This window comes from Rhinatrema bivittatum, chromosome 5 (genome assembly GCF_901001135.1).
Source record: "Rhinatrema bivittatum chromosome 5, aRhiBiv1.1, whole genome shotgun sequence".
In the NCBI taxonomy this organism is placed as follows: Eukaryota; Metazoa; Chordata; class Amphibia; order Gymnophiona; family Rhinatrematidae; genus Rhinatrema; species Rhinatrema bivittatum.
The window spans coordinates 51,309,827-51,328,248 of record NC_042619.1 but is presented as its reverse complement, the minus strand read 5'-3'; the positions used below and the strand labels follow the sequence as shown (position 1 = coordinate 51,328,248).

At 51.0% G+C, this 18,422-nt stretch overlaps 1 protein-coding gene across 4 annotated transcripts in view; it reads right to left on the bottom strand.

Annotated features, from left to right (window-relative positions):
• CEP295 (centrosomal protein 295) overlaps positions 1-18,422 on the bottom strand; it is a 212,246-nt gene that overhangs the window by 181,038 nt on the left and 12,786 nt on the right. For all 4 annotated transcript variants that reach the window (XM_029602323.1, XM_029602320.1, XM_029602321.1 and 1 more), the window contains exons 3-5: positions 14,178-14,378; positions 13,765-13,889; positions 6,710-6,803 (exon numbers count right to left, since the gene is read on the bottom strand). In XM_029602323.1, the coding sequence (XP_029458183.1) occupies positions 6,710-6,803; positions 13,765-13,889; positions 14,178-14,378 (420 nt within the window). The remainder of the gene's footprint in view (positions 1-6,709; positions 6,804-13,764; positions 13,890-14,177; positions 14,379-18,422) is intronic.

Genomic DNA, 18,422 nt, shown 5'->3' with positions numbered 1-18,422 from the left:
GGAAAAGTGGTATACTCAAGGGCCCCTTGGCGCCCCCCCCTACGGCCCCCGGTACCGATGTTGCAGCCCCCGAGGGTCTGGGGGCCTTGGCGGGGGGAGGAGGGAAAGCCGCCCCCCCCTGAGGACTCAGGCTCTGCAAATAAGCCTGGTGCATAAGCACCACGAAGTCCGCCGAAAAACTGAGCGGCCCTGCCGAGGGCGGAGGCATGGGGTCCCTGGAGGGTCCGGCCGAGGAAGGCAGAGGCCCCGAATCCAAGATCGGGGGCGTGGAAGGCAGAAATTCGTCCGGCGGCTCCTCAGGGTCTGAGCCCACGCTGCCCTCTAACTCTAAGATGGCCGCCGCTCCCGCCAAGGACGGGGGCGGGGCCATCCCCCAAGGCCCGCGGCGCTCCGAGCACGGCGGCGAGGTTGTCGGCGGGACGGTCTCCGCTTCACCCCCGGGAGGGCATCGACCACACAGGCCGTGACTCGGACCGCCGCAGGATGGGCAGCGAGCGCGCTGCATTGCGCGAGGCCCGAATCAGACGCAGCAGCCCAAGCACGCAGCAAGCGAAGATCGCGGCGCGGGGAGAGCGGCTCGCCGTGCCCTCAACCACCACCCAAACACCCTCAACCCCGGGGGCGGCAGGGGAATGGGACCTCCTTGCTGCCTGCGGCCCCGGGGAATGAACGTCGCAGGGCCGTGGGGGAGGTGAGTCGCCGCGAGGGAAAAAAGGAGGGGAGAGGCTGGCCCCACCAGCATCCACCTCAGGCTGCGCCGAACCTGTGCTGAAAGGAAAAAGGAACACAGATAACCCGCTTCCCCCAGCTTACCCCTCAAGAATACAAGGAGCGCGAGAGACAACAGAGCAGGTAAGACAGTCCTGATGGCAGGATCAGCAAAGGGGCCAAGGGAACCGGGTTCCCTCTGGCAGTGACAAAGTTTCCTTCTTCCTCTTTTTTTTTTTTTTTTTTAACAAACTTGATCCATCAATCAAAAGATAGAGAAATCAGTAAAAATATAGCGGAAAACCACTAGATAGGGGAAACCATGAGATCCCCTCCTCACATCTGCTGGAGTCAGAGAGATACTGGGGATCTAGGAGGGTGCACCAGCTTATATACCAGCACCCTCAAAACTTTACTCTGACTCCATCTGCTGGACGGGGGACATAACCCACCGTCTGGACTGATCCTGTACGTACAGGGAAACAGATTTGCATTTACTCATTCCACTCCACCAATTATTTTATAGTCCTCTATCATATCTCCTTCGTGAAGGGCCCTAACCTCTATAGCCTTTCCTCATAGGGGGAACTGTTCCATCCCCTTATTTTCATTCCTTTCTCTGGCTTGTGAATCATTAGGACAGGACTGCTGATACATCTACTCAGAGTTTCAAGAAATGAACAGCAGATGAAAATGGTGTGATGTTCATTTTCATGGTTAATTTCAAATATTACTCCATAAGGAAGGTTTTTCAAACATAGTTTGATTCTCACGAAAACAAGTCAATTCAAATCGGCACTGGACAATCCAGTGCTAGAGTAGGTGCATGGCCTAATCTCGTAATGCTGTCCTAGCATTCTTCCCAGCCATGCATCAAAACATGGGCATACAAATCCAACCTGCCGATCTTGGGGCACAATTCATCAAGATCTTTTCCCACAGACACGGGAAGGAAAAAAAACCTTAATAAACTGAACCCTTAAAGTTTTGTTTTTACATATGGTTAAGAAAAACATCCATTCCTTCACTGCCATATACGTTCATAACCTGATTAAGAATATTGTAAACAGTTTCTTTGGAAAACAAGTGTTAATTTTGGACCATATATACAAGAAAATTATTCCTTACCTGCTAATTTCTATTCCTGTAGTACCATGGATCAGTCCAGACCGTGGTTATGTCCCCCTTCCAGCAGAAGGAGTCAGAGCAAAATCTGAGAAGGCGGTCCCTCATAACTGGTGCACCCTCTGTAAACCTTCAGTATTAAGAATATCCAAGCAATAAGGAAAAACACCCTGGATGGATCAATACAAAATTGAATATCAACTGTAAACAAGTCTAAGCAAAAAACTTGCAACCTGAACTCTTAATCAGTCCCTTAATTACACAGTCGAGCTGAAAGATTATCCCAAAGAACCCCCAACAATCCATAGGGTGGGCGTCTGGACTGATCCATGGTACTACAGGAACAAAAATTAGCAGGTAAGGAATAATTTTCTTTTCCCTGTACGTAGCAGGATCAGTCCAGACCATGGGATGTACCAAAGCTTCCCTAAGTAGGATGGGCCACCAATAGCCCAGCTCGAATGACCTGAGCCCCAAAAGGAGCCCATGATTGGTGATTGAAGATTCAAGCGATAGTGACGCGCGAATGTGTGTAACGACTTCCAGGTAGCCGCTCTGCAAATCTCCTGCGGAGAGGCTGCTCGAGCTCGGAGAGAATAAGCCTTTATACCATCTGGCGGTGGATGGCCAGCGCCAATGTACGCCATAGAAATTGCAACCTTTAGCCAGCGGGCAATAGTGGTTTTAGAAGCCTGGTTTCCCTTCTGGGGATCACTCCAGAGGACAAGAGGTGATCCGATAAAAACGGAAGTATTGGTAGCCTCCAGAAAGACATCAAAGGAGGAAGCACTTGACACCAAGGCATCTAAGCTCTCTGGAATTCTCGTCCTGGAAGGACGGCAGCTCCACCAACTGATTCAAATGAAAGAACGAGACCACCCTTGGTAGAAAAGATGGTACGGTACACAAGGATACCCTGTTCCGAAATTCTGTGAGCGGAACAGATAGACACCAGGAATACTGTCCTAAGAGTGAGGTCCTTGAGGATAGTTCTCTTCAGAGGTTCAAACGGTGGACCGCCTAGAATTCGAAGGACCAAATTCAAGCTCCACGAAGGACCTAAATTGCGTATCGGTGCCTTCACATGCTTTACTCCCTTTAAGGACCAGACTATGTCAGGGTGCGATGAAAGAGTAGTTCCATCCTGATGATGGAGGGCACCAAGGGCTGCCACCTGTACTCTGAGGGAATTATAGGCCAATCCCATCTCCAGACCTCGTTGCAAGAAAGATAAGATCTGGGGTATTGTCGCATGACGTGGAAACTGGCACCAAGACTCAAAAAACTTTCCAGACCCAGACATAGGACATGGAGGTGGAAGACTTCCTAGCCTTGAGAAGAGTGGAGATAACAGCCTCTGGGTACCCTCCTCTTCTCAGCCGGCGCTGCCCAAAAGCCAGGTCGCTAGACAGAAGCGATCTCCCTGGTCAAAAATTACTGGGCCCTGTCGGAGAAGGTTCACCAGATGTCTCAGTCGAAGCGGGCCGTCCACCGCTAGGTTGTCAGCGTCTGCAAACCATGGCCGTCGAGGCCATTCTGGAGCTACAAGGATCATGGGCCCCTGGTGACTGTATTCTTCGGAGCACTTTTCCCACTAGGGGCCAAGGCGGAAAGACGTAGAGCAGGAGGTACCGCGGCCACGGGAGGACTAAGGCATCGACACCCTCTGCGCCTTGTTCTTCTTCTGCGACTGAAGAAGCGCGGAGCCTTCGTGTTCCTTTGAGTGGCCATCAGATCGAGATGGGGGGTCCCCCATCGCGTGAAGAGGAGTGACACTGCTACCTGGGACAGCTCTCTCTCCCCAGGATCTAAGCGTTAGCGACTTAAGAAGTCCGCTTGAACATTGTGTACGCCTGCAATGTGAGACGCCACCAGATGGGACAAATGGAGTTCCGCCCACGGCATTAGCTTGTTAGTCTCCTGAGCAACATGGAGACTCCTTGTCCCTCCCTGACGGTTGATGTATGCTCCTGTCGTTGCGTTGTCGAAGAGGATTCAGTCTGCTCGGCCTTGGACTAGAGGCAGAAAGCGCTTCAGCGCCAGATGAACTGCTCTTGTCTCCAGATGGGCCACGCTGACTGAACTGGCATCCACTACCCCTGCTTCGACTGGCGTCTGTCGTAATGATCACCCACTGCGGAACCTCTAGGTCCACCACTATTAGCAAGTGATCCAAGTTGAGCCACCAGGTCAGGCTGTCCTTGGCTAGAGATGAAAGCGGCAGAAGAGTCTGAAATTCCCGAAACACCGACTTCCAATGGAAGAGTAATGCTCTTTGCAAAGGATGCATGTGGGAAACACCCAAGGCACTACATCTATAGTGGAGGCCATGGAGCCCAGAACCTGGAGATAGTCCCAAGCAGTGGGAAGTTGGAGGTTCCGAAAGCACTGAACCTGAGAGAGGAGAGATTGGGCCCGATCCAAAACATCACTTTGGTGCCGAAATGAGCTCCCAAAAAGTCAAGTGACTGCGCCGGAGTGAGGCTGCTCTTGGCAAAATTGATGATGCAACCTAACGACTGAAGGAGAAGTAATACTCTTTCCACTGAGTGCTGGCACAAATCCGTGGACTTCACCTGGATGAGCCAGTCATCCAAATAGGGATGGACCAGAATCCCTTCCCTCCGTAGGGCCACCGCCACAACTTTGGTGAAGGTGCGAGGAGCGGTCGCCAGGCCAGGCAAGGCCTGGAACTGGAAATGCTGCCCTAAAATCTTGAAGCTGAGGAAGCGCTGATGCTCCTACAGGATGGGGATATGAAGATAAGCCTCCATCAAGTCCAAGGACGTGAGGAACTCTCCCCGGTGTACCTCGGCAATCACTGAGCGCAGGGTTTCCATCCTGAAGTGTGGTATCTTGAGAATCCTGTTGACCATCTTGGGGACTACGAAGTAGACGGAATAATGGCCGAACCCTTACTCCAGTACCGGCACCGGGAGAATGGCACCCAAATTCAGGAGCTGATCCAGTGTTTGTCGCACTGCACACTGTTTGATGAGACCTCATGGAGAGAAGACAAACCTGTCCCTGAGAAGTCGAGTAAATTCTAAAGCATAACCGTGCCGTAGAATATCCAAGACCCACAGGTCTGAGGTGATTTTGATCCACTCCTCATAGAAGGAAAGGTGTCCTCCTATCCTGGGAACCGAGGAAGTGGACAGGCAACGCTTCATTGGGTAGATGTATCAGAAGCTCTGTGAGTAGAGGAGTTCCGAGCCGGGCTCCGGCCTCGAAAGGAATGAGACCTGGACTGCGACCACGAAGAGGGAGCCCTGTGAGGCCCTGGTCTAGTCTGACAACACCACCATTGGCCTTTGAACCGGGTCCACGTAGTGACGATCTTCCGGCAATTTATGCACCTTATTCTCTCCAAGCGATTTAATGATCTAGTCCAACTCGTCTGGGGTGGACCCATCAATGTCCCCATCTGCATCCCCAAGGAGAAGGTCCTGTGACCCAGGGTCCGGCAGATTAGGAGCTAAAGACCCCAAGGAATTAACAGCTGTCCATCCTGACTGTCCCCTAGAGGGATCCAACACCCCTGATGGCCTGGGGACCTTTGCTGGTATAAGTCCCTCCTCCTGCCATTCAGCCTCCGCTTCTTAAAAAAAAAAAAAAAGCTTTGTGCATTAAAATCACAAACTTAGAAGAAAAGGCCTGCTGTTTCTTTAAGGTCCCCCCGGGGGAGGGGCCACATCAGGAGGAGAGGCAGGTCAGCCATTTGCACAGGGTTTAAATTAGGTGTAATAAAAGTACAACATCTGTAGGAAAATGAGAATTCCCTTCCCCCATCTGGCAAAGAAACAGGTGCAGCAGGCTGGCTCTTCACATGTGGAAAAAAAAATGGTAATCGAGGCATTGGGAGGGAGGGGTGTGAGGAGTTGCCACGGGAATGGCAAAGTCCTCCTGTGCTGGCTGCTGCGAGCAGGAGAGAGAGAACTGCTCTCCGCTCCTTCCCCCATAAGCTGCCGGTCCTTGTACAGGGTACCAATTAATAAAAAGTAAAAACCTTTCCTCTTTTTCCTTTTTCTTTTCCCCTCCAGACAGCCTAAAGTGACAGAGGGATTTTACTTCTCTGATGAGACCCCTGAGGTATGAGACTTCTCAGGGGTCTCCACGGGGAAGGGACTGGACCACCCCTCCCCCTGCACCCAGCTCCTCACAGGAACAAGAAATTCAGCGCTGCTACCTGTCAGAAATGACCCGCTCTCCCGTTAAAGTTTTGTTTTTCGTTTTTTTTTTCAGTCAGAGGAATGGCGAGTCTCTGCAACTGTTAGGCTGCCCCGAGGAATAAAGCGGCATCTCAGGGCAGCAGGGGGTCGTGGGGGAGAGGTTGGACCACCAACATTCACCCCTAAGGCAGCTGAAATACTGGCTGTAAGAAATAAGTAAACACTTACCCCAAAAACAACAGAACAACATAAGACGGAATGTACAAGACAGATCTGTCACTGAAAACAAAGTTCTGCCTGCAAGTCTCCAGAGAAGCTGAACACAGGCTTTTTTTTTTTTTTAACTTTATAACTATGATCCTTCCAAGGAAAGAATTAGAGGAAAACAAAGAATAAAGAAATTCTGTAAACTATCCTCTAAATGAACTGGGGAACGAAGGTGCAACCCAAATCTGCTGGAGTCAGAGAAATACTGAAAGTTTACAGAGGGCGCACCAGTCATGAGGGACCGCCCTCTCAGTTTTTGCTCTGACTCCATCTGCTGGAAGGGGGACATAACCCAGGGTCTGGACTGATCCTGGTACGTACAGGGAATAAAGGTTTTTTCATTTTATGTCTATGGGAAAAAATGTTCTATGGACAAAAAGCAATAACATTTGTATTAAATACATTTTTCAAAATATACATCGGTGTGTACTACTCACCATAAAAGGGTCTGGAGGAGGAGGGGGCAGACTTGCAATTTTTGTAGCTCGTTCTTTTTCTGCCTGCAGAGCCTGCTGCCGTGCTTTAATATGCCTGCGTGGGGGACAGGACCAGAAGAAATATGTAAATACTTACCCTAAGAATAATGAAATTATGAGGGTCATTTATTCATGACTATTATAACTAGTGCTATAAAAACTAGATGAGAGAAAGAGAGAGAGAGCGCAATTTGGGTTGTGTGTAGGAAGTTTAGAACAGAAAGGTGCAAGAGAGTAAAAGCCAAAAATATTACTGCCAATATTCTAATTAAATAAGAACAAATACAGCAGAAAGTCTTCAAAAGGCAGTGCCTCCCATGTCATTGCTCTAACAAATGCCTGCATCCTGAGAAAATTCAGCATATTGAAGCAACAGGACACACCATGAGAATTTAGGTTTTGAGTTGCAAACTGAAGTTGAGTGTCCCCAATTTCACGGAACCTCACAAGGCCAGCTAAGTGGTACGACAAGCTCTCCAGATCTCCTGACTGACGAGGTGATGCAAAGGCTGTCTGGAGGTGGACCTACAGAGGAAAATTAGTTCTTACCTGTTAATTTTCGTTCCTGTAGTACCACGGATCAGTCCCAGACCATGGGTTGAGCCTCCTTTCCAGCAGGTGGAGACAGACTAAAACTGAAAGGGTGTCCTACATGAGGACAGAGCCTATCCTGTAACCCTTCAGTATAACCATTGTCAAAGCAGAAAACAACAAAACCAGAATAGGATCAAGCAAGTAACCGTAACACTCAAATGAGCAACTGCAGAACAATGTAAGAAACATGGCATGACTAAGCGCTCTTGCATATACTTGGTACTTGAACAACCAAGGCTTCCGGTGTAATTGCTCAGCATTCTTGCAAAGAATGAAGTATCAAAATCTGTGAATCTGCAAGAACAAGCTTCGAGAGGACAGAAAGAAAAGACAAACAGGGAAGGGTGTCTGGACTGATCCGTGGTACTACAGGAACGAAAATTAACAGGTAAGAACTAATTTTCCTTTCGCTGTACGTACCTGGATCAGTCCAGACCATGGGATGTACCAAAGCTTCCCTATCCCAGGTGGGACAGAGACAGTCCCGCTCAAAGCACTTGCCACCCAAAAGAACCAAAAACCAGCGCTTGCACATCCAGAAGGTAGTGTCGAGCAAAAGTATGCAAGGACGTCCAGGTGGCGGCCCTGCAAATCTCTTGCGGAGAGACCAATTGGCTCACTGCCCAGGAAGTAGCCTGAGAAAGTAGCGAATGAGCCTTTAAGCCCTCCGGAATTGTCCGTCCTTGCGAGAAATAAGCCAAGGAAATGGCTTCCTTCAACCATCGAGCAATAGTGGTCTTAGAAGCCAGCTTGCCCCGATTGGGACCACTCCAGAGGACAAAAAGATGGTCCGAGACCCAAAAGTCATTGGTAACCTGCAGATACCGGAGGAGAACGCATATGACATCCAGTTTACGAAGGTCGCCTCCAGCGGTACCCGCAATTTCGTCCGGAGAAAACGCTGGAAGCTCTACCGACTGGTTGACATGAAAGGCGGACACCACCTTAGGAAGAAAAGAGGGCACCGTTTTGAGAGACACCGGAGTTGGAAAATCTCAGAAAGGGTTCCCTACAGGACAACACTTGAATCTCAGAGACCCTCCAAGCGGAGGCGATCGAAACAAGAAAAACTGTCTGAGCGTAAGGTCATTCACCGTAGCCAGACAGAGAGGTTCGAATGGAGCAGAGGACCCGGAGGAACAGATTGAGACTCCACGAAGGACAAGTATTGCAAGCGGGAGGACCCAGGTGTTCAACTCCCCTCAAGAACCGAACGACGTCCAGGTGAGCCGCTAGAGGATGACCCTCGACCCGTCCGAGAAGAGAGCCAAGAGCGGAAACTTGCACGCGGAGAGAACAAGGAGAGGCCCTTGGAGAGACCCTTCTGTAGAAAAGAAAGAACTAACGAGACCGGGGCGGAGCGAGCTGAGACACCTGACTCTTCACAAACAGTCTCAAAGACTTTCCAAACGCACACGTAGGCTAGAGAAGTAGACTGCTTCTGGGCTCGAAGCAAGGTGGAAATTACCTCTTCCTTGTAGCCCTTACGTCTCAGACGCCACCATTCAAAAGCCAGGCCGCTAGACAAAAGCGATCGGCCTGGTCGAAAAATACGGGCCCCTGCCGCAGTAGACGAGGAAGATGGCCCAGCCATAGAGGTCAGTCCATCGCCAGGTTGACAAGATCTGCGAACCATGGCCTGCGAGGCCACTCGGGCGCTACCAGAATCACCGGCCCCCTGTGGAGTTCTATTCTTCCGAGGACATTTTCCACTAGGGGCCACGGATGGAACATGTACAGAAGGATGTCCGCGGGCCAAGGAAGAGCCAGAGCATCCACTCCCTCCAAGCCATGCTCCCTCCAGCGGCTGAAGAACCGATTGGCCTTGGCATTGCGCATGGTCACCATTAAGTCCAGGTGGGGAGGGCCCCAACTGCCGACAATCAGATCCATGGCTACGTCCGAGAGTTCCCACTCTCCCAGATCGAGCGATTGGCGACTGAGAAAATCGGCCTGAACATTCTTCTTGCCCGCAATGTGGGAGGCCGCCAGGCAATCCAGGTGCCGTTCTGACCAGGCGAAGAGACGGCTGGCTTCCAGGGCCACAAGGCAACTCCGGGTGCCCCCCTCACGATTGATGTAAGACACGGTGCTGGAGTTGTCGGACAGCTCTCTCACCGCTTTGCCGCGTTTGAGGGGGAGGTACTCCTGCAAAGCCAGACGCACCGCCTGGGCCTCCAACCGATTGATGTGCCAGCGAGTCTGAATGGGCGACCAGACTCCCTGAGTGGACCTGGACAGGCAGACCGCATCCCAGCCCGAGAGACTGGTGTCCGTGGTTACTATCATCCACTGTGGAGACCGAAGGGGCATTCCCCGGAAAAGATGGGGGAGCGAAAGCCACCACTGCAAGTCTGCGACGGTAGAGGCCGAGAGGGGGAGGACTATGTGAAACTGTTCCGACACCGGCTGCCAACAGGATAGTAAAGCTTTCTGTAACGGTCGCATATGAGCAAAGGCCCAGGGAACCAGATCGATGGTGGAAGCCATAAACCCGAGGACCTGCAAATAGTCCCAGGCCATTGGCAACGGCAACGAGAGCAGATTCCGAATCTGGCCGATCAACTTGAGGGCCCACGCACGAGGCAAGAATACCTTGCCCACTCAAGTGTCGAAGCGGGCTCCCAGGAACTCTAACTCCTGGGAGGGCTGAAGGTTGCTCTTGGAAAAATTCACTATCCACCCGAGAGACGTGAGGAGGGCTAACACCCGATTCATCGCCTGACTGCAGAGAACCTCCGACTTAGCCCGCACAAGCCAGTCGTCCAGATAGGGGTGAACTAGAATGCCTTCCCGACGAAGGGCTGCTGCCACCACCACCATGATCTTGGTGAAGGTGCGAGGCGCAGTCACAAGGCCAAAAGGTAGGGCCCGAAACTGGAAATCCCGATTGAGGATGTGGAAACGAAGATACTTCTGGTAATTGCGGTGAATCGGGATATGAAAGTACGCCTCTGTCAAATCGAGCGAGGCGAGGATCTCTCCGGGGCGAACCGCCGCAATGACCGCACGCAAGGTTTCCATGCGAAAATGTGGGATCTTGAGAGTACAGTTGACCAGTTTGAGGTCCAGGATTGGCTGAAAAGCCCCGTCCTTCTTGGGCACCACAAAGTAAATGGAATACTGGCCTGCGCTGAGCTCCTTCTCCGGGACAACTGCGCCCAGACTGAGGAGTCTGGCGAGAGTTTGCTCTACCGCTTCCCGTTTGGAACGCCTGCAAGGGGAGAATAGAAAGAGATCCGGGAGTCGCGGACAAGTTCGAAGGCGTACCCATCTCGTACAATGTCGAGGACCCACTGGTCTGACATGATTTTGACCCATTCCTCGAAAAAAAGGGAGAGGCGGCCGCCCAGAAAGGGGACAGAGGAATGGGCCGACTGACCTTCACTGAGTGGCAGGCTTGGGGGTGGAGCGCGCAGGCTGGCCCTCGCGAAAGGGTCAACGCCCACAAAAGGGCTGCGACCAAGACTGAGACCGGGAAGCCACCCCGTCTGCTTGAGGTATACCATCTCTGTCCCCGGAAACGAGGACAGGAGGGTGTAAAGGAGCGTGACTGCTTCGGACGATCCTCCGGGAGCTTATGGACCTTATTTTCCCCCAAAGAATCCATAAGCTTCTCAAGGTCCTCTCCAAACAGCAACTTTCCTTTGAAGGGCAGCGAGCCCAGCCGTGCTTTGGAGGACGGGTCAGCCGCCCAATTGCGCAGCCAGAGGAGTCACCTAACGGACACTGCCAAGGCCATTGCCTTCGCCTAGACTCGGAGGAGGTCATAGAGTGCATCGGCCCCATAGGTGATGATGGCTTCCAAACGTTCGGCCTGCTCCGCCTCTGCCGACGGGAGGTCCTGTGCGCCAAATAACTGTTGGGTCCACCTAAGACCTGCGCGCAGCATGAGACTGCTGCAGGCAGTCGCGCGGACACCCAGAGCCAGGACATCAAAAATGTGTTTCATATGCGCCTAGAGCTTGAGGTCCTGTCCGTCCTTCAGGGCCGTCGATCCCTCTACAGGGATAGTGGTGTTCTTGGTGACTGCGGAGACGTAGGAATCCACGGAGGGACTTTTCAACATTTCTAAACATTCCTCCGGGAGGGGCGCACCCTACCCGGAGCCCCGCTTCGGGAGCCTCCCATTCCCGCAGGAGCAATAGCTTCTGCATAGGATGAAATGGAAAAGCGTTTGCCTGAGCCCTGAGTCCCACCAGGACCGGGTCCATATTTGTTGGCAAGGAGGCCAAAAGGGTATCCGCAGGGGCCCCCCTCCAACCCCAATTCCTGGAGTACAAATGAGAAGAGGGACTCCAACTCCTCCCTCTGGAACTTCCGGAGAACCCTGGGATCGTCCCCCTCCAGAGGGGGAAGGGTAGTTGAATCAGAAAAAGGGTCAGGATCCGGAAGGACCGGATCCACTGGGGGTCAGGGGAGGGCAAACCCAGGACCACCCGCACCCGAATGGACCCCGGAGGCTCCGCAGCCGGGCGGGCAGTCAACTGTGCGGAGCGAGGGATTTTTTCCAGGGGGGGGGCTTCCCCATCCTCCTGCAAGCTAGCCAAATAAGATTTATGCAGGGGGAGGACAAAATCCAGTGTAAAACGAGCCCTAAAATTCCTGGGGGGGGAGGGGTCAGGGACCATGTCCTGGGGGCTCAAATCGGGGGGTAGATCAAAAAAGTTCGGCTCCCCTGCCCCAGAAAGCTCCGAAACGGGAGCTGCCGAAAAATCAAAGATGGCTGCCGTTCCCGGGCTTTGCCAACCCGGGAACGGCCTTGGCCACGCGCTGGGGATGCGATCCCCGGGCTAAATTTGCCTGCCCTGCCAAGGAGGGGCCTTCCCCACCCAGCAGGCAGGCAGAGCAAAGTCCCTCCCGCGAAAATCGCGAAGAGGGCAGCCCACAAGCAAGGCAGGCTGCCGGCCGCGGCATGAGAGAAGCCACTCTGAAGAGAAAAAAATCTAAAAAAAAAAAAGAAATGATTGGCAGCCCGCCAGCAGGAGTGAAGCAGGGGAGGAACCTGCTGACTCCTGCCTGTCTGGCTGCCGGATCAAGCCTCCTGAACACCAAAGAATAAAAATATGAAAAATAATTTTCAAGTGCTGGGAAAGTTAAATTAATAACTTTTAAACTTTTTTTTTTTTTTTAAACTGAGCACAGCACTGGGGCTCCAAGCCCCCTCAGCAGCCAGAGGAGGGGGAGACAAGAACTGGACCACCAGCCTCGGTCCCCACACCTGGAAGCACATTCGGACTCAGGCTATGCTCTGCACAAGGGGCGAAGCCCCCCTGAGTCCGGCAAGAGCTAGGAGACGGCACAGTCTCCTGCAGAAGAAAAAAGACTAAGTGATCTACTTTATTTTTGAAAGGAAGAAAGAGCCAATCAGACAAACTAAGAATAAGTACTTGCTTGATCCAAAGAAAAATAAGGATAGCCGGCTAACTAGCTGAAATCAGGAGACCGAAGGGTGAGCTGATGCACCTGCTGGAGACAGACAAATACAGACAAATACTGAAAGGTTACAGGATAGGCTCTGACCTCATGTAGGACTTTCAGTTTTAGTCTGTCTCCACCTGCTGGAAAGGAGGCTCAACCCACGGTCTGGACTGATCCGGGTACATACAGGGAACAACACCTTTTCATATTTGTTAACTAGGAGCACCATTTACAATGTTACCAGTCTCGCTCAGCACACACACTTTAAAGAAAGGAAAAAAAGTGTATCCTCACCCCTACTCTCACTTGGTATACAGTGCAAAATTGTCTCAGGTATAAGGTGCTGCCAGAATAAAAACGTGGCAAAATTGTTTATACTAAAGATATACAATGCAGTAGTTCTATACTATGACAAGTAGAAACCCAAAAAATTCTAAAGAGCCTTGGTTCTCTGTCTCCCAGCATCATCTCCCATGCAAGCATGTCTTCGCTGAACAGATGCCTGCACATATCACGCAGTGAACCTAAAGTTCGAGACCCCTAAGGGAAGGAGTCTGACTTACAGGGGGCATAGGGCAACCTGCAGAAATGCAAACCACTACACACTGCAGGCGCAGGTCCAATCTCATAAGCCTTTCTTTGGACAGAACCAAGGCTAAACGCATTTCACTAGGAAAAGCCATTTTTCAAATAGTGGTGGACAGAAAGCTAAATAAAAGCAAGGGAGTGCATTTCACGGGAGGATTAGTCTCTTCTTCATGCAATCCCACAATTCTAATCTGATTTTTGAAAATAAAACTGCATTACCAAACCCCAGCCCCCAAAAGGGACAGCCTGCAACACTGAAAACCAAATGCGAATCCTGACAACCCACTCATTCCAAATTGACATCTTCTTTAGAAACCTGCTTCACAACAAAAGCAGAAAAACAAAACAAAAACAGCATGCTGTCATCTGACAAACAAAGCCCTCACTGACATTGCTTTAAAATGGCAGCAGACCTGGATTGTTCATTCAGTTCTCTCTCTTTCTGCAGTTTCAGTTCCTTCAGGGCTGCTCTGTGTCTCTTCTCTGCTCTTTGCTTCCTCACAGCCACTTCATCTGCAATAGCTTTCAAATCTGGCTCCTTTGCAAAACATAAAAGAAAAATCAATAAAACCTATATCCACCTCATACAGCTAGGCAGAAAGGCAAAGGCAAACATGAACTTTTCAGTACATGGCTCTGAATGGCTTATAAGCAACTTAGATAATCAAAAGTAGAAGGTACAGCAGCAGCGGCTTTCCTCTATCCCGCTCTCTGGCAGGAGGTGCCCGTTTTTAAACACATTTCCCATATTTGGAATGGATTTATATTTTATGAACTACAAGATAAAAAAAAAAAAGAAGAAGACATAGAAAAGCAAAAGGCTTACATTTTCCTTGGCTTGTTGGTGTCCTTCACCCACAGCTTTTAAACCTGCCAGGTAAAGTCTTTCCAAGGCTCGAAGCTTCTCCACTTGGGCTTTCTGCCACTCGGCCTTCAGCTCCTCTGCCAATTGCTGTAGCTGTTCATCTCGCCGCTGCTTCACATCCTGCCGTATTTGTAAGGCAATGAATCTCTCCTGCTCCCTAACCTGTAAAAACAGCATTGATATCCCTGTGATTGCATTAACTGAACTCTTCTCTTCAAGTGCATTCTACCCAAACCATGTACTACTTGCATGTGATTAATTTATTTTTTTTTTTTTTTTTTAAATACTTTAAAAAAATAGAAAAATTGGTTCCTACCTGATAATTTTCGTTCCTGTAGTCCAGACTCCTCCGGCAGATGGAGACAGAGGTTTTAACAGACTCTGCCCTATATCCTAAGGTGCCACCTACAGTCCGTCAGTATTACTCAGTAACAAAGCAGAATGGTTCAAAACCAAACTAACCACATACAATAAACTCATTCTCCAAACTGGCTCACTAAACCCAAAAGGGAATAGAACCCGATGAACACTGAACAAATTGATCTGCAGACCTGAAATTAAACCAAATACAGAATGAGCAGACCCTCCATTGCCTCTATGCCTACAACGGGCGGGACTCTGGACTGATCTGTGGTACTACAGGAACGAAAATTATCAGGTAAGAACCAATTTTTCTTTCCCTGTACGTACCCGGATCAGTCCAGATTCCTGGAATGTACCAGAGCTCTTTTACCTGGGATGGGACCCGGAGAGGCCCGCTTGGAGCATGCCTTCTCCAAATCCCCCTGACCCCGGGGCGTGGACATCAGCCTGTAATGCCTCGCGAAGGTATGTAAAGATTTCCATATAGCCGCCCTGCAAATCTCTTGTGGCGAGACTTGTTGGCATTCCGCCCAGGAAGCTGCTGTTGCGACCGTTGCTGCCCGACGTCTCCACTACGCCCACCTTACCTCTTTGGCGACCCCCTCTTTGCCTGTTGGAAGTTTGGCTGCCGCGGTGTCATCTTGCCATTCCCCTCCGGCGTCCCCGGACCAGCTGGACGCTGCACGCATCTACGTTTCCCAGCAGCCTATGGGCATGGCGTGAACCTCAGGGGCGTCCCCCTGAGGTGATGTCATCCTCACCGGATATTTAAGGTCTCTGAAATCGCTAACAAATCGAGTTAGCAAGGGCTTTCCTCCAGGTATCGGCGGATGGGATTCGCTCTCCGCATACCTTACTACTCTGCCTCCTCGGACTTACCAGGGGTACCCGCTCCTTGCGAGCCTCGCTTCTCTTTGCTTTTCAGATTGCAGTCTGGAATTGGTACTCGCTCCTCGAGGGCCCTCGTTCCCAGACTTGCTACTGAATACTTCTGCCAGGAAGTCATCACTGCCTATAACACCAGTGAGTTACCATCGCTCTCTCAGAGTGTTCCCTGGAACCAGGTACTCGCTCCTCAAGGGCCTACTTTGTTCCAGCTCCTGGGCTGCTTCTAAGAGACTATTATGTGAGTGTTACCATCAAGGTTCTGTTCCTGAACTCTGCATACTCACTATATTCAGTTTCTCTACAGCTCAGTTATCTAGGATCGCTGTTCCAGTATCTGAGGGACTACAGCCCAGCCAGGCACTTCCAGCTCACTATTGCCACCTCTGATGGTTCCATATACAGTTTAATAAAATAACTAGTGTGTGTCTGTCTCCATACTCTGAGCCTGACCCCTCTCGGGATCTTCCCTCCGGGGGCGTGGTCATCTGCCACCGGCCCAGGGATCCACCCACAACTACCACGAACACTAACAGCTGCCTGCGAACGGGTAGAATGGACACGAAGTCCAACCGGTAGGGTTCTACCATGCAGTAAATAAGCTGAACTTATAGCCTCTTTCAGCCAGCAGGCTATCGTAGTTTTTGATGCCATATTAACTCTCTTCGCACCACTCCACAGCACAAAAACATGGTCTGACATACGAATAGCGTTCGTAACCTCCAGATAACGCAGTAAAGCCTGCAAACATCCAACTTCCATAAGTCTCTATAAAAAGGGTCTGACCGGTCCAAATCCGGAAAAAACAGAAACTTCACCGACTGATTTAAATGAAAGAAAGAAACTACCTTTGGAAGAAAGGACGGAACCATCCATAAGGAGACCCCCCGAATCAGAAATTTGCAGGAAAGGCTCCCTGCAAGACAACGCCTGAAGCTCTGACACCCTTCAAGCCGAAGAAATGGCCACCAGAAATATCACCTTTAACATGAGATCCTTCAGCGTCGCACTCTTTCGAGGCTCAAAGGGCGGAGCACACAGAGCCGTGAGAATTAAATTCAGACTCCAAGAAGGACATGGATGTTAGATCGGAGGTCGCAAGTGCTTCACTCCCTGAAGGAAACGAGCCACATCCGGATGCGCCGCTAATGCCACTCCTTGAATGGTACCACGTAAACAACCAAGAGATGCTACCTGCACCTTGAGAGAACTACACGATAAACCCTTGGATAGTCCAGCCTGCAGGAAACACAAACTGTCGGACACAGATGCCCAGATCAGAACTACCTCCCATTCTACACACCAAGCTTCAAATACTTTCCACACCCGGACATAAGCCAAGGAAGTGGAGGGCTTGCGTGACCTTAAAAGGGTAGCCACCATCGTGTCAGAATACCCTTTGCTCTTCAAACATAGCCTCTCAAAAGCCATGCCGCTAGACAGAAGCGATCCGCCTCTTCTAAACAGACGGGACGTTGATGAAGAAGAGCCGGGAAATCCCGCAGAAGCAGAGGTTCCGCCACGGTTAGGTTGCGCAGATCCTCAAACCATGGGCATTTTGGCCTCTCTGGAGCCACTAGAATCACCACCGCCGGGTGGAGTTCTATTCAGAGTACTTTTCCGATCAGAGGCCAAGGAGGAAAGAATTACAGCAACACGTTTGTCAGTCAGGGGAGCACCTGAGCATCCACTCCTTCGGCTACCATCTCCCTGCGCCAAAGAAATGTGGGGCCTTGGCATTCTTGAATGTCGCCATCAGATCCATGCTGGGAGTGCCCCATGTGTTGCATATAAACTGAAAAGCCTTGTCTGCCAGCTCCCATTCCCCGGGATCGAGACGGTTCCGACAGAGTCTGCCTGAATGTTGTCGACGCCGGCTATATGAGACGGCGCAATGCTGACCAGATGCTGTTCCGCCCAGCATATCAACTGCTGAGCTTCTACCGCCACTGGTCGGCTTTTGGTCCCTCCTTGGCGATTGATATACGCCACCGTGGTCGCATTGGTCGGACAGCACCCTGACCGACTTCCCCTGCAGGAGTGGAAGGAAAGCTTGTAATGCCAAATACACCGCTCTGGTCTCCAGACGATTGATCTACCACCAAGACTCCACCTGGGACCATTGTCCCATGACAGATTTCTCCAGACAAATTGCTCCCCAGCCGGACAGGCTGGCATCCATAGGAATCACTGTCCACACGGGCATTACCAAGGAAACTCCGCGTGCTAAGTTGTCCGAGAGGAGCCACCAATCGAGACTGGATCTTGCAGACTCTGGAAGAGGAAGGGGCAGATGAAATTGCTCGGAGACTGGATTCCACCGGGAAAGTAATGCTGATAGTAAAGGCCTCATATGAGCAACTCCAGAGTGGAAGTCATGGATCCCAGGACCCTCAAGTAATCCCGCACTTTGGGAGGGTGTTAGATCAATAGGTCTCGGACCTGACCCTGCAGCTTGCAAATGCGGTCTGTGGTAAGGAAAACTCTCCCCTGCTGCGTGTCAAATATGGCTCCCAGAAATTCCAGGGATTGAGAGGGAACCAGGCGACTCTTAGCAAGGTTGATCACCCAACTAAACGACCTCAATAGCTGCAGCACCCTGTGGATTGCCGACTGGCAAAGCACTTCTGATTTGGCTTGAATCAGCCAATCGTCTAGGTATAGATGCACCAACAATCCTTCCCTCCGAAGCTGCGCTGCTACCACCACCATTACCTTGGTGAAGGTCCTGGACACGGTGGCAAGCCTGAAAGGCAGAGCTCGAAACTGATAATGACGTCTCAGGATGAAGAACCGCAGGAACTTCTGGTGGGCGTCCCGGATGCCGATATGTAAATAAGCCTCCGTCAAATCCAGCGACGCCAGAAATTCTCCCTTTCGCATTGAGGCAATAACTGACCTCTGAGCCTCCATGCGGAACCGAGGCACTCGAAGGCATCTGTTGACCCTTTTTAAATT